At 42.5% G+C, this 17,254-nt stretch overlaps 1 protein-coding gene across 1 annotated transcript in view; it reads right to left on the bottom strand.

Moving 5' to 3' along the window:
* Positions 1-17,254, bottom strand: part of LOC145342469 (X-linked interleukin-1 receptor accessory protein-like 2) — a 624,731-nt gene that overhangs the window by 137,946 nt on the left and 469,531 nt on the right. Inside the window, exon 4 of the mRNA XM_080188033.1 lies at positions 3,610-3,796. Coding sequence (XP_080044159.1) covers positions 3,610-3,796 — 187 coding nt within the window. The remainder of the gene's footprint in view (positions 1-3,609; positions 3,797-17,254) is intronic.

Raw genomic sequence — 17,254 nt, 5'->3', positions numbered from 1 at the left:
CTGTATTGTGCTGTACTATTCTATGTTCTATTCCCATTACCCCATATATTTACCCTGTTAATCCCCTGACACTAGGTCAATTTAGCATGGCCAATCAACCCAACCCACACATTTTTGGATGGTGGGAGGAAATCAGAGCAGCTAGAGGAAAGCCACTCAGGCACAGGGAGAACATGCAGAAGACACTTAGTCACCTGAGGCTGGAATTGAATCCAGGTCCCTGGCGCTGTGAGGCAGCAGTGCTCACCACTGTGCCACCCAGCGATGGACCTATAAAGAACAGTTGGGTGTTTTGGATCAGTCAGGCTCCCTTATTTCAACATATATAATGCTGGAACAGTTACAGATCATAGAATCCCTATAGTGCAGAAGGAGATCATTCAGCCCATCAAGTCTGCACCAAAACAATCCCACTCAGCCCCATCCCCACAGCCCCACTTATTTACTCAGCTAGTTCCTTGACACTTCGAGTCAATTTCGCATAGCCAATCAACCTCACTCACACATCTTTGGCCTACGATTGTTGGCTGTTGGATGATAATGGGAATGATTATTGAGTTTCGACAGCTGGATAATTTTTTGAACTATGCATTGTCTCATACAACAAGGTCAGTTGGTGCATTCAGTAAGAAGGCGACACACATTTCTTCGATGCAAAGTTCTTATTCAAGTTCTCTATCCAGTCCAATTTAACATTCTGAAGGACAGAGGTGAATATTCTTTGTATGTTTATTCTTTCAGAATATTTAACATTGTCAACGCACCCTTTTTGTCAACTCAGTGAAATACCATTTATGTACATAACTATTGAACCATCCTCACCTAATATTTATCCTAATAATCAAGCTCATTTTTTGTCAGATAATCATCCAGCTTATTAACACATATTAACTTTGAGGACCGTTCCATCCAACAGTGTTAGCGAAGGAAATTCAGACAGATGATTGGTCTTGTATGAGATTGGATTATCTTGGAACAACATCCTCTATTTTTGCAAACACAAATACATTCAAAAACTTACATCTACAATGTTCTTTCCTTTCATCAAAGAGGTGTCTCTCAATTTTCATTAACCATAGAATCATAAAATCCTACAGTGCAGAAGAAGGCCATTTGGCCCATCCAGTTTGCACCGACCATAATTCCACCCAGGCTCCATCCCCATTACCTCATAACCCCATGCAATTACCCTAGCTAATCCTCCTGATTTTATGGGACAATGTAACATGGCCAATCCACCTAACCCACACATCTTTGGACTGTGGAAGGAAACCAGAGCACAAGGAGGAAGTCCACATTGACACAGGGAGAATGTGCAAACTCCACACAATCATCCAAGCCGGGAATCGAGCCTAGGTCGCTGTCACTTGAGGCAGCAGTGCTAACCATTATGCCACCGTACAGCCCTAAAACTCAATAATAATTTAGAGTCATAAGTTCTGGATCACCCAAAGATGCAATCAGTGGTTTACCTTCTTAACAACCTTGTAGTTTTGTAGATAATTGAAGATTGGGCCCACACCTTTCTCCTTTTCTCTCTTTTGATTGTATAAAGCCTGGTTCCCATGACAATATTTATTACCTAATGCCTCTATACTGAAATCCTTGGTCCATACACTCTTCAAGTCCATTGAAATATTTTCAATTTCTTCCCTGTTGTCTATTTAATCGTATAACTTAGCTTGGTCAGCAAATTCTCACATCAACCATCTCCAAATTGTTCAGGAACAATGTTCAAGAAGTGGATGCAAGAGCCTCTAAAAATTTGCATGAACAACATATTTATGATGTACCGACTAATTACCCATGAGATTAGTTAAGGCCTACGAATTTAGTATAATTTGAGGTACAGATCTAATTTACCCCATAAGATTAGGGGCAGGATTTTCTAGCCACACTCAGCCCAAGACCGGAAACTCCCAACCAAGGTCAACGGACCTTTGCATAGTCCGTGTCCCGCTTGCTACAATTCCAGGGCAGACATGATAGGAAAATTCCACCTTACACGCAGCACAATAACAGACCATTCAGCAAAATAGGTCTATGTTTATGCTAGACATTAGCCTCCTCCCAACCTTCATTCTCAATCCCCATCAATATGTTCTTTCAAATTTTCTACCTCATATACTTAACCAGTTTTTGATTAAATCCACCAACACTAATGGTGGAAGAGATGTCAAGGGGCTGAATGACCTACTCATTTTTCTAACTTCCATGTTTTCATAGAATCATCATTTAGAGTTTAATTACTGGTGTCACAAATAGCTTACATTAACACTGCAATGCAGGGGTGGCACCGCTGCTTCATAGCTCCAGGGACCTGGGTTCAATTCCCGGCTTGGGTCACTGTCTGTGTGGAATTTGCACATTCTCCTTGTGTCTACATGGGTTTCCTCCGGGTGCTCTGGTTTCCTCCCACAGTCCAAAGATGTGCGGGTTAAGTTGATTGGCCATGCTAAAGTTGCCCCATTGTGTCCTAAGATGATAGATTACAGGGATTAATGGGTAAGATATGTAGGGATAGGGCCTGGGTGGGATTGTGATTGGTGCAGACTTGATGGGCCAAATGGCCTCTTTCTGCACTGTAAGGTTTCTATGATTCTAAGTTACTTTAAAAATCCCCTACTCGCCACACTCTGGTGCCTGTTCGGGTACATTGAGGGAATGCACCTAACCAGCACATCTTTTGGACTGTGGGAGAAAACCAGAATACCCGGAGGAAATCCATGCAGACATGGGGAGAACATGCAATCTCCACACAGACAGTTGCCCAAGCCAGGAATCGAACCCATGACCCTGGCACTGTGAGGCAGCAGTGCTAAAGTCTGTGCCACTGTACCAGCCATAGAATCCCTATGGTGAAGAAGGAGGCCATTCAGCTCATTGAGTGTCCACTGGTTCCCCAACAGGGCATCTCACCCAGGAGCTGAGTACATGAGTTGGGGGCAAGGCCTCAGAAGCTTGTTTCACAGAGCTGCTTAATAATCAAATTCTGTAATATCCCAACAGCTGAAAAGGCAAAACAGAATGGGAAACGTTGACATCAAAATGCATTCGGGTAACTTGTGACACTAAAATATGGTTAAAATCATGACAACTGGAAGCGAGGTTCATGAATAAAAGTAAGCACCTTGTAGTAGAACATTAATAATATAGCGGTTATATCATGTCAATGTAAATGATATGCTATCATGACAAATTGCTTCAGAGGTGCCTGGCATGGTGGCACAGTGATTAGCACTGCTGCCTCCCAGCGCCAGTGACCCGGGTTTGATTCCCGGCTTGGGTCACTGTCTGTGTGAAGTTTATACGTTCTCCCTGTGTCTGCGTGAGTTTCCTCCGGGTACTCCAATTTCCTCCCGCAGTCTGAAAGATGCGCAGGTTAGGTGGATTGGCCATGCTATATTGTCCCTTAGTGTCCCAAGATTTATAGGCTAGGTGGATTAGTGGGGTAAGTACAAGGGGCTCTGGGATAGCGCATGGGTGGGGTGATCTGTTGGAGAGTCAGTGCAAATTTGATGGACCGAATAGTCTCCTTCTGCATTGTAGGGACTTGATGATTCTATGTTCAGCTAGATTATGGTAACTGTAATGAAGCATCTTTATTACCTTGTACCAAACAATATCCAGATCTTGGCCTTCTGTGATGAAATCTTCAATGTCTGGGCAGAAGAGCTCTTTGCTTTTCGTGATTTCAGCTTTCTCCAAGTTTCGGATCATACTATTGTAGCAAAGTCCTGAGTCATTTTCTGCCACTGTCAAGGACATTGTCACCTTCATGCAGTATGTTGAGTTTCTGCAACAAGAGAACATTTTTATATTCCTAATTTCATTTCAGGCATTTCAGAATTTTTTTTTAAATAAGAAAGAAGATATCGATTCTTGGCAAGACGCCAACTGGAAATAAAAAGTGGTGCTCAGGAATACATGAAATTTTAATGAAACTTCAACTCAACTACAAAACATTGAATTTGGCAATTTTCTGCATTATTAATGATTTAATGAAAATACTTTTCTATTATGTTTCAGTTTTTCTGGTGCAAAGTAAACAAATTGTGGTCTCCTCCATTATACTAACTGTTTGCCAACACTATAGTTAAGAAAATCCACCAACGTCTCTACTTTCTCAGAAGGCTCAGGAAATTTGGCATGTCAGCTACGACTCTCACCAACTTTTACAGATGTACCATAGAAAGCATACTTTCTGGTTGTATCACAACTTGGTATGGCTCCTGCTCTGCCCAAGACCACAAGAAGCTACAATCCACCATCCATCCAGCTAGCTCAATCTGTCACACAAACCAGCCTCTCATCCATTGACTCTGTCTACACTTCCCACTGCCTCGGCAAAGCAGCCAGCATAATTAAGCACATCACACACACCCCGGACGTTCTCTCTTCCACTTTCTTCCGTTGGGAAAAAGATACAAAAGTCTGAAGTCCCACACCGACCAACTCAAGAACAGTTTCTCCCCTGCTGCCACCAGACTTTTGAAAGGCCATACCTTGCATTAAGTTGATCTTTCTCTATACCCTAACTATGACTGTAACACAACATTGTCCACTTCCTCCTTTCCTTCTTTATGTACAGTGTGCTTTGTCTGTATGGTGCACAAGAAACAATACTTTTCACTGTATACCAGTGACAACAATAATTCAGATCAAATCAAATCAAATCAAGTCATTATACTGCAGTTGTGTCTTTGTCTATGTATGCCAATGGGAGAGTCGGGTTCCTCAATGCGCTTGGATGAAGGAGGTGGATCTTCCATTTCACTTTGGGATCAGAGCATCCTTTAAAACAGCAGCCAATATCTGTGAAGCCGGGTTTGTGGCAAATTTAACCCATGCTCCTTTCAGAATCAGTGCAAAACATGTCTCTGTCCCAAAAAATGACTAAGTGCGGGAAAATTGCGCTGTGACTCACACTGGACATGCCGATTTGAATCACACCAGTTTTCTCACCCAAAGCGACACTCAGATCAGAATGCTTCAGTTTGGCAGCTTGTTCCAGACACTCACCATCCTCTGTGTGAAAAAATTGCCCCTCTGCACCTTTTTGTATCTCTCCCCTCTCACCTGAAACCTATGCCCTCTAGTTTTAGACTCTCCTGCCTTTGGGAAAAGATGCTGGCCACCTAGCTGATCTAAGTCCTTCATTATTTTATAGATCTCCACAAGATCATCCCTAAGTTGCAGTCTATTCTGCCTCTCTGTATTATTCAAACCATCAAGTCCCAGTAGCATCTGAGTAAACCTTTTCTGCACACTTTCTAGTTTAATAATATCTTTTCGATAATAGGGTGACCAGAACCATACACAGTATTCCAAGTGTGACCATATCAATGTCTGTCACAACTTCAACAAGACATCCCAAATCCTTCATTCAATGTTCTGACCAATGAGACCAAGCATGCTGAATGCCTTCTTCCACCACTCTGTCCACCTGTGACTCCACTTTCAAGGAGCTGTGAACATGTACCCCTAGATCTCTTTGTTCTACAACTCTCCCCAACACCCCACCATTAACTGGGTAAGTCCTGCCCTGGTTTGATCTAACAGGTCTCATGAAAGAATTAAAAAGAATGAATTAAAACAGGACTAGTTTGGCATTTTGTTAAACAGGTGGAACTGCATGTACAAGATAGCCTAATATCACATCAGCTTTGCAGCAGAACTGTGCCACACATATCTTTTATACTTTTAGAAATGTTTAACAATTAAAAGAATAAGTGATTGTTCTTGTGGTTATTTCTTCCTATTAGATAGCAGTCAAGCCCCAATGAATAATTGGGCATGTCATTGGAAAGCTGTGTGTTTCCCTTGAACAGCATGTGATAAAATCCAGGCAGCAGAACTCAATGTGGTTTGATCACACCAGATATCAGTGCCAAACAGTATCCATGCTACAACTACTGCACAAGGAGCCTAGGTTAGAAAAGACATGGGACAGGATTTTTCTCCCTGTCTGTGGCGTGTTTGGCAGTGGTGAATCATCATAGAACCCTACAGTGCAGAAAGAGGCCCTTCGGCCCATCGAGTCTGCACTGAACATAATCCCACTCAGGGCCTACCCCCATATCCCTACATATTATACCCACTAATCCCGCTAACCTACACATCCCTAGACACTAAGGGGCAATTTCTAGGCAAGGCCAATCAACCTAACCCGCACATCTTTAGACTATGGGGGGAAACTGGAGCACTCGGAGGAAACCCACGCAGACATGGGGAGAGTGTGCAAACTGCACACAGGCAGTGACCCAAGCCAGGAATCAAACCCAGGACCCTGGAGCTGTGAAGCAGCAGTGCTAACCACTGCTACCGTGCCACCCAAGTGTGTGGGAGACAGCACATTGCTTGCTGGAGGCAGGACGTTATGGTCCCGCTGTTGTCAAAAGGATTTGTCAATGAATGCATCCCTTGCCTTGTGAAACCTATGGTGGGATGAGCTATCGGTAGGACTGAAAGCTTAGCATGATTTTAGCGCTTGCTTTGTTTCCATGGTTTACATTCTTCAGAAGCCACAATGTGACCTGATCTTGCACAATGCCCACACTTGATCTCCTTTTCTATATGAGCTGAAACAAAGTCTAATTGACATTCCCCAGGTGCATGGCAGAGGAAAATGGAATGGATTCCAGTAATGTCAGATTTGAGTTCTCACGACATCGAAATTCCTTTTCATAACCAGCTATTTACAGTATATTGATGGAAAGGTTCAAAGGAGATTGATAGATTTAGCACTGCTGCTTCAAAGTGCCAGAGACCCAGGTTCAATTCCAGCACTGGACACAGCTCTGCTGCAAAGCTGATGTGATATTTAACTATCTTGTACAGGCAATTCCACCTGTTTAACAAAATGCCAAACTAATTCTGTTTCAATTCATACCTTTTAATTCTTCTATGGGATCTGTTAGATCAAGATGTGGATATGCCGGCGTTGGACTGGGGTAAACACAGTAAAAAGTCTGACAACACCAGGTTTTAATCTGTTAGATCAAACCAGAGCAGGGCTTACTCAATTAATGTCGGGTGTTGGGGAGAGTTATAGATCAAAGAAGTCTAGGGGTACATATTCATAGTTCCTTGAAAGGGATTTTCCCGTCCCATAACAGTGAATGGAAATTTGGATGAGCATCAAATTTTCCATTCTCGGTGTCAGCTCATTCCAGACACTCACCATCCTCCATGTGAAAAAAACCTCTGGATCTTTTTGTATCTCTCCCCTCTCACCTTAAACCTATGCCCTCTAGTTTTAGACTCCCCTACATCAGGAAAAGATGTTGGCTATCTGGCTGATCTATGTCCCTCCTTATTTATAGACCCCCACAAGATCACCTTTAAGTCTCCTACGCTCCAGGGAATAAAGTTGCAGTCTATCCATCCTCTCTGTATTACTCAAACCATCAAGTCCTGGTAGCATCCTAATAAATCTTTTCTGCACTCTTTCTAGTTTAATAATATCCTTCCTATAATAGGGTGACCAGAACTGTACACAGTATTCCAAGTGTGGTCTTACCAATGTCTTGTACACCTTCAACAAGATGTCCCAATTCCTGTATTCAATGTTCTGACCAATGAAACCAAGCATGCTGAAAGCCTTCTTCCACCACTCTCTCCACCTGTAACTCCACTTTCAAGGAACTATGAACATGTACCCCTAGATCTCTTTGTTCCATAACTCTCCCCAACACCCCACCATTAGCTGAGTAAGTCCTGCCCTGGTTTGATCTAACGGATCCCATGAAAGAATTAAAAAGAATGAATTGAAACAGGACTAATTCCGGCCTCGGGAGACTGTGTGGAGTTTGCACATTCTCCCCGTGTCTGTGTGGGTTTCCTCAGGGTGCTCTGGTTTCCTCCCACAGTAAGAAGTCTCACAACACCAGGTTAGAGTCCAACTATTTGGCACTAGCTTTTGGAGTCTCAGGCTCCTTCATCAGGTGAGTGAGGACTTGTGTTCACAAATAGGGCATATTCAGTCACAAACTCAGTTTACAAGATAATGGTTGGAATACGAGTCTTTACATGTAATCAAGTCTTAAAGGTACAGACAATGTGAGTGAAGAGAAGGCCAAGCACAGGTTACAGAGGTGTGTATTGTCCCCAGCTAGGACAGTTAGAGACTTCTTACTGTGCTTACCCCAATTCAACGCCAGCATCTCCACATCATTCTTCCCACAGTCCAAAGATGCTTGGTTGGCCATGAGAAATTGCCCCTTAATGTCAGGGGGATTAGCTGGGTAAATATATGGGGTTAAGGGGATAGGCCTGGCTGGGACTGTTGTCAGTGCAGGCTTAATGAGCCAAATGACCTTCTTCTGCACTGTAGAGATTCTATGAAGGCATATGAGATTTCTGTTTGGTGAGTATACTAACGGATTTGGAACAAAGGCAGCCAAATGGAATTAAAATATAAACAGCCATGATCCAATGCTAGAAGAAACTGGGAGGGGTGACTGGTCTACTCCTGTCCATATCTTCCAAATAGGATACTAGAGGCGATGGTATTACAATTAGACTATTAATCCAAAACTCAGCTAACGCCCTGGGCACCCGAGTTCAAATTCCACCACGGCAGATAGTGGAATTTGAATTCATTAAAAATATCTGGAATTAAGAATCTACTGATGACGATGAAAACATTGTCAATTGTCGGAAAAACCCATCTAGTTCACTAATGTCCTTTAGGGAAGGAAATCTGCTTTCTTTACCTGGGCTGGCCTACATGTGACTCCAGAGTCACAGCAATGTGGTTGGCTCTCAGGCAATAACACTGGCCAGCCAGCGAAGCCCATGCCCCATGTGCCCCATGAATAAAAAAATCAAGAAAATAACTGGGCATTCACCTGTAGTAGATCCAAACTTGCAATTAAGTGAATTGTGTAATGAAATTTTCATACATTCACCTCAAACATCCTGTACAGCCACTCAGTCAATGCTAGTTCTGAGGCTCACACAGGCTGCAGGCTCTATCATAGTAACATTGACAAGATGCACTGCAGCAATTCATCAAGGCTCCTTCAACAGCACTATCCAACCCATAACCATCTGGAAGGATAAGGGCACCAGATGCATAAGGGCAACGCCAGCAACAAGTCCCCCTTCAAGTCACGTACCATCTCAACTTGGAACAATGGCCAGAATTCCATTTTTTTGGAACCAGCTCTACAGCAAACAACTGATGCTGGACATCAAGGATACAGCTCCAATCCAGGCAGAAGGCCCAGCCTTAGGTGGGGTGTGCAGAGGTAGCAAGCTGCAGAGCGTCAGGCTGTGTGAGAGTGGTTCAGGGCAAGGCATTGGTGGGAACTGCTGTTGGTATGGTGCATAACTTGGATGCCCAGGAGGGAAAAAAGGTCCTTTCTTTTGTCTGAATCCAATGTTTGATTTGATTTGAGTTGATTTATTAACATACTGTATTACCATACAGTAAAAAGTATTGTTTCTTGTGTGCTATACAGATAAGGCACACTGTTCATAGAGAAGGAAACAAGGGGGTGCAGAACGTAGTGTTACAGACATAGCTAGGGTGCAGAGAAAGATCAGCTTAATGCAAGGTAAGTCCATTCAAAAGCCTGACCTGCAGCAGAGAAGAAGCTGTTCTTGTGTCGGTTGGTACGTGACCTCAGATTTTTGTACATTTTTTTCCCGATGGAAGAAGGGGGAAGAGAAAACATCCGGGCTGTTTGGGGCCCTTAATTATGCTGGCTGCTTTGCCGACGCAGAGGGAAGTGTTGACAGAGTCAATGGATGAGAAGCAGGTTTGCACGATGGATTGGGCTATATTCATGACCTTTTGTAGTTCCTTGCAGTCTTGAGAGCTGTGATACAACTAGAAAGAATGCTTTCTGTGGTGCATCTGTAAAAGTTGGTGAGAGTCGTAGCTGACGTACCAAATTTCCTTAGTCTTCTGAAAAAGTAGAAGCATTGGTGGGCTTCCTTAACTATAGTGTCGGCATGGCGGGGGGGGGGACCAGGACAAGTTGTTGGTGACTTAAAAACTTGAAGATCTCGATCCTTTCTACTTTGTCCCCATTGATGTAGACTGGAGCATGTTGTACTCTACTCTTCTTGAGGCTGATGACAATCTCCTTCATGTTAAAAGTGTCTGACATTTATGCTGACGCAAGTAGGGAATTCGGCAAGGATGATTTTGTAGCGTGCAATAGGAACTCCGCTTTTGCATCATGGCATTATTTCATGTCACAAGGTAAAAAACATTGCTGTCAACCATTTGACTCATGGCTGTGATTAATGGGGTAGATTTAGTGGTGTGACTCTAAGGAGCTATTTACACTGCCTCTTTTGCAGACTAAGGTAAGCTATCTCCATGTTTTCTGAATGGAATCATTAATCAGATGCCATTTCCGATATAAAAAGGAGACTGATACAACAATAATAATGCTCTCAAGTTTGTATTACCCGGCATTCAACTATGGAAATGTTCAGAGATATCCTCTGTGTAAAATCAAAGATCGTTTCATGCCAGTTAGACCAAACTGATGTATTCCAATGAGTATGATACCACCACAGCATAATTACGCAGTGATAACTGTTAAACTGTTATCTATTTTTCAACAGTTGTTGTTCAAGTTGGGAAAATTGATACCCTCGCAAAATTTAATAACAGCTTTAGTCCACTGATGAGCCAAATTGATGTCATCAGAGTGTTATTAAGGATTGCCATTAGTTTGCTCGCTGTTAATTTTTGCACTAAATTGGGATAATGTTGGTTGAGGTGTTAATGGATTGTTTATCCCTCCTCACCGATGTTCTGAGAATGTTGTTTTTATTTGCCTTTAAGGCTTATTAATGGTGAACATGTGCAGAGTGTCCCAGCTGTAAAATGAAATGAAGAGTTAGAAACAAAGAATCCCTGCAGTGCAGAAGGAGGCCATTTAGCTCATCGAGTCTTCACCGATCACAGTCCCACCCAGGGTCTATCCCCATAACTTCACATATTTACCCCACTAATCCCTCTAAGCTACGCATTCCCGGAAGACTAAGAGGCAATTTAGCATGGCCGATGCACTTAACCCACACATCTGTGAACTGTGGGAGGTAACCGGAGCACCCGGTGGAAACTCACACGGACACAAAGAGAATGTGCAAACTCCACGCAGACAGTCACCCGAGGCCGAAATTTAACCCAGGTCCCTGGAGCTGTGAGGTAGCAATGCCACTGGGCCGCCCACAATTACTTCATGCCAGGTCAAGAGATTAGAACCGGCATTCGTTTAACTAAGTCAAAGATTTTTGAATCAAAGTGTAAACGGGACTAATGATGATTCTGTTGATACAAGTGCTGAAGAAGAACACAGGAATTAGGAGCAGGAGTCAGCAATTCAGCCCTTAGAGTCCACTCCGCCATTTAACATTGATCTTATGATCTTATTCTGGTCTCAACTCCACTTTCCTGCCTGCTCCCTATCGCACTTTATCCTGCTTTTCATCAGAAATATATCTATCCCTTTCTTGAATCCATTAATTGATTCTGCCTCCACTGCACTCCAGGGCGGTGAGGTCCACCAATTCACAACCCTCTGAGAGAAGTAGTTTCTCCTCATCTCAGTTTTGAACCTACCTCCTCTCACTCACTGGGCGAGATTCCCTGCCTCCCAACTCCGTGTTTCCCACTGGCAGGATGTGGCGCATTGTTTGTTAATGGTGGGATTTGCTGATCTCGCGGCTGTTCATGGAATTCCCACTGACGTCACTGAGGCAACCTGGTTTATGAAGGGGAGGCCGTGTCTCACTAACTTGAACGAGTTTTTCGAGGAAGTGACAAAGATGATCGATGAGGGTAGGGCAGTGGATGTTGTCAACATGGACTTCAGTAAGGCCTTTGACAAGATCCCTCATGGCAGACTGGCACAGAAGGTGAAGTTACACGGGATCAGAGGTGAACTGGCAAGGCGGATACAGAACTGGCTCGGTCATAGAAGACAGAGAGCAGCAATAGAAAGGTGCATTTCTGAATGGAGGGCTGTAACAAGTGGCGTTCCTCAGGAATCAGCGTGAGGATCTTTGCTGTTTGTAATATATAAATGATTTGGAGGAAAAATGTAACTGGTTTGATTAGTAAGTTTGTGGATGACACAAAGATTGGTGGATTTGCAGATAGCGATGAGGACCATCAAAGGATACAGCAAGATATAGATCAGTTGGAGACTTGGGTGCAGAGATGGCAGATGGAGTTAATCCAGATAAATGTGAGGTAATGCATTTTGGAAGGTCTATCGCAGATAGGAAATATACAGTAAATGGCAGAATCCTTGAGTATTGATAGGCAGAGGAGTCTATGTGTACAGGTACACAGGTCACTGAAAGTGGCAACACAGGTAGAGAAGGTAGTCAAAAAGGCATATAGTATGCTTGCCTTCATCGGCCAGGGCATTGAGTTTAAAAATTGGCAAGCCGTGTTGCAGCTTTATAGAACCTGTGTGAGGCCGCATTTGGAATATAGTGTTCAATTCTGGTCGCCACATTACCGGAAGGGTGTGGAAGCTTTGGATAGGGTACAGAAAAGATTTACCAGGATGTTGCCTAGTATGGAGGTCATTAGCTATGAGGAGAAGTGGAGAAACTTAGTTTGTTCTCACTGGAACGATGGAGGTGAGGGCTGACCCGATAGAAATCTACAAAAGAGTAGGTAGTCAGAAGCTTTTTCCCATGATGGAAGAGCCAATTACTAGGGGGCACAAATTTAAGATATGAAGGGCAAGATTTAAAGGAGGTGTATGAGGCAAGTTTTTTAACAGAGCGGGTGGTGGGGTGCCCGGGACTCACTGCCAAGGGATATAATGGAATAGTGACTCTTAAGGGATGTCTGGACAAAATCATGAATAGGATGGGAGGAGAGGAATATGGTCCCCGGAAATGTAGGGATTTTAGTTCAATCGGTTCGCATGCTTGGTGCAGGTTTGGAGGGCCAAAGGGCCTTTTCCCATGCTGTATCTTTCTTTGTTCTTTGTCCTTCATGTTAATAGAGAAAGTGGAGACAGACTAAAAATTGCTGGAAGGCTTGTGTTTCTTCGGGCCCATATTATTTGCAGAGTAGGCAGGACCTATTTTGCCAGCAGTTAAACCAGACAAGACTATGTATATCTGTGGGGACTCATGTATATGTATATCTGATGGCAAACCAGACTGAGAAATTGGATAGATATCTCATCCCCCAAAATAGAGGGGCTGTATGTGAAGTTGGTGAGGTATCTGACAAACATCAAATTGGACATGAACCATGTTACCAACAATTAGAATTGGACAAAAGATCAAGAGTTTATAGCACCATGAATATACATAAGGGGTTACACCGATATACACATCAACCATTTGGGTTTCACCATCTTGTGCCATTTTCCAGCAAACTATGGAGAGGTTGCTGCAGGGTTTTTCCAGAGTTGTCTTGTATCAGATGACCTTTTAAAGGTAGGATCCACCAAAGTGGAGCATTTGGTCAATTTGGATGAATCATTGAGGGGACTTCAGGAAACAGGAATGCATCTAAAAAGAGTACAATGCACTTTATAAGCACCTAAGGTAGCTTATCTTGATTATTGCGTGAATGCTCAGCGATTATACCCAAAGAGGCATGGATCCTAAAACTGGAGAAGCCAGATCCTTCTTTGGGGTGAACACTATTATGGGTGGTTCCTTTCAAATCTGTCGACAGAGCACTGCTGCATGCAGTGTCAAAGAAGCACCAGAAAAGGTGCTGTGAAGGAATGTAAACTAAATGACGAGAGCGTTTAGCTGTCATCTGCTGTGGCCGGAACACTAAATAAGACTGAATTGTGGAAATTATGTTGAATAGCATACTAAATTTAACAGCTGCCTTGCGTGCTAGTAAAGAAAGATAACAAGATCTTTGTATGTATAGTCAGAGAGACAGAACACAGCCCCATGAGATACTAATTGATGCATATGTAAAAGGCAGAGAATAGCCACACCTACCATGCAGAATTCTGCAAGCAAGAATGTTTGGGTATTAGAAACATAGAGAATTGGAGCAACAGGAGGCCATTTGGCCCTTTGAGTCTGCTCCACTATTCATGATGATCATGACTGACCATTATGATCATTGGAGACAGTGTAGAAATGAATAACCTGATACCTCGCTAAAGGTATCGCATCATAACAAGAGGGAAAAATAACTTATTTATTGTGCAGAAGATGAACTAAGAGTTGAGCATTTACTATTGATCAGGATATTGAATTTGATGATCAGCTATGGTCATAATGAACAGCAGAGCAGGCTCGAAGGGCCAAGTTGACTACTCCTGGTTCTTCTTTCTATATTTCTATTCTTGATAAAGGTGAATTGAACCTGGATAATGTGCATAAGATTACAACAATGTTGAGAACAAGGGTTAAGGTGCAGGGATAAAGTAAGTTTTAGTTATTTGTGTTGAGAATGTTGATGATGTTGAATGAACTGCACAGGGGAGCGATGGGAGGTAAAATGTGTGGCAAACATAAAGGGAGGATTGCTTCAATATTTGAGAGAATGTGCATCAGTTTCAGGAACGCAAATGGACAAATGAACTGTAGAGTCCTTTAGATCTTGAGGCTTTCCCATTTTTCCTGTTATTGCAGATGCGTTGTAGTTGGTTGCAAGTTCTTCACTCAGGTTAACAAAATCAGATGTGCAAGAATCACATGTTAGAAATGACATATTCCTGTGAATTCGCTCAAAGGTTGCAAAATTAAGATGCAAAACAGGCATTTTTTTTTGAATTAAAGGAGCAAAGAGGCCTCTAATTTCTGCAACTTTGAGATGGGGCTGTGCTGTTTCTGATGTAAGCTAACGCAGTTTTGCCAAGACATCATTTAAGACGTTTCAAGTGCTGTTAAGATTTGCGTGAGTCCATTATTTTTTCTAACCCACAGTAGGTAAATATGACTCAATAGCTTCACAAACCAGGCTTAATGACTGTAAAATTTAAACAGCAGATTATAGCTCAAAAGCCAGTGAATTACCAGGCCTGAAATTGCAGAATTAATGATGCATGTTGTCCATCACAATAACATAATTAGTTTTTAATCATCAAATGTGTTTCCTGATTTAACTCAAATTAAAATAAATTATAGATACCCAAAAGTGGCAGCCACTTATAAAACAAAAGGAAACATTTGCATTGGTCAAAGAAAGCAATAAAACTGCAATGATGGAAAAGCTACACCCATTCCTTGACAAACAGAGTCAGTTTATTGAGAGAAATGAAGACCTCGACTTCAAATCATTTATCAAACTAACACGTTTCCATAGTCCAACAAAATTAAAATTAATATCTGAATTTTGAAGAAGGCATAATTGAACAGAGCTCTAATGTGCCCCTTGTGGCTTAAAAGCTACAGTGATAGGAAAGGAACTGATTCCTCCAAGTTGCAACAGTGTACTTCCCTGCCGGCATTTTACCACCTCGTCCGCCCAATGCTCATAAAATCCCGTCCCAAGGCCAATGGAGAACGTCATTCTGTGAGCCTTGCCTGCCCCGATTCTGGGGTGGGCGTGCCGGGAAAATTCCAGCCTCCATTTGTCTTGTTCAATGTTGAACTAAACTAAACAATTAGTCAATCACTAAAGATCATCTTATTCCACATCTGCAATATTGTCAGCCGAATTGTGAAATTGTTGTTACTGTCATTAACTCTCTCTCTCACTCAAGCATTTGCCACATTTAAGAGTTAAATTCTCTCCAGTCCAATCTCCACCCTACATTGGACTCTGACTCATTTGGGACTGTGGTGACCTGTCCCATATTCTGCTCATTCATCCTCCCTATTCCGATAAACCTCTAATGGCTTCCTATTTCTGGATGCTTTGAGTTCAAGATTCCCTTCCTTGATTACAAGTTGTGAAGCTAGAGTGCCTTTAAGAAATGCATTTTAATCACGTTTCTCTGCCTGGTGTGGCCTTTTTGTTATTGTTGCCTTGATGTCTGTACTGGTGTTTTTTATTGTTGGATTTGTTTATTTTTAATCTGGGCCTAATGCAGTGTCCCAGAGTTTTATGATCCTTTAGGAATTGATGTTTGAAGAATGATTGACAGGTCAGGTTTCTTTGGACAGTGTTTCTTTCCTACAGGAGAAATCCAAAGGTTTTACTTTCATTTTTCAAAAGCTGTTTGGACTGCACGCTGAAAGCACTGTCCTTTTGTCTCTCTCCCCTTGTGTAGAAAATCCTACTGTTGGTGGCTGGCTAATGAGAAACTAGAGGCAAATAGTGTCTCTGCCTCTGTCTCTATCTCTCGATATGTGCTGAAACTTCCAGGCCTGGAAAGCCTCTATGTTTCAACTCCCCATCCAAAGGACTGACTCTCAGCAGGTATTACAAAGCTGTAAAATCCAGCATCACATGAGCATACTTGCTTTCTGCGCTAAACCTAGAATGGGGTGTATATTTGTGGGGGCTGTTTGGGTTGGAACAGAATATTTTGCTGTAATGGTTTATACAATATCGTGGTTGTTTTTATAATTGGTAAAAGTTATGCTTTTTTGATCATATGTTAATTGTGTTCTTAAATATATTTTTAATTAAAGCTCCCTAGTGGGTCACTTGAATCATACCTGGAGTGTAACATCTTATGCTTACCTGCACCAAATTCAAAGTGTAAAACTTATGGCCTAGGCTGACTTCATAAAATAACTTGGCGTTTCTGATCTGGTTTATAACAAAGTCCATGCATGACTTCACCGCATCCTGCCTCAGTAAGGTCCTGCAACCAAGAGGCCTATTGTTTCTTCCAATTATATGATTGTTGCAATGTGAGATATGACTGTTTTCAGAACACTCTTTGTTGTTCAGAGTGTACACCTCCCTTCCATGCTACTCAATAGTTGGAATTATTGTCCCTAAACTTTTCTACCTTGCTTCATCTTCCCACATTGCAAATCCTTTTCAAAATCTACCTCCTCATTCATGCCATTAGTCACCTACCTTTCACCTAAGATGTGAGCCATCATTCAATGCGAGCACGCCTGCCTCAGAGTCAGAGTATTGTGGATCCAAACCCCATTCCAGGGGGTGGAGCATATAACCTAGGCTTGACACTTCAGTGCAGTACTAAGAGAAAGCTATCTATTGGAGGTGCCAAATAGAACATAGAACAGTACAGCACAGTACAGGCCCTCGATGTTGTGCCGAGCTATGTCCAAACCCAAGTTCAAGCTATCCCACTCCCTATCATTCTGGTGTGCTCCATGTGCCTATCCAATATCCGCTTGAAAGTTCCTAAAGTGTCCA

The sequence above is a fragment of the Carcharhinus amblyrhynchos genome, chromosome 4 (assembly GCF_965287045.1).
Source record: "Carcharhinus amblyrhynchos chromosome 4, sCarAmb.v2.hapA, whole genome shotgun sequence".
Classification (NCBI taxonomy): Eukaryota; Metazoa; Chordata; class Chondrichthyes; order Carcharhiniformes; family Carcharhinidae; genus Carcharhinus; species Carcharhinus amblyrhynchos.
Note: the sequence above shows the minus strand (reverse complement) of the source record. Positions and strands in the feature narration are given on the sequence as shown.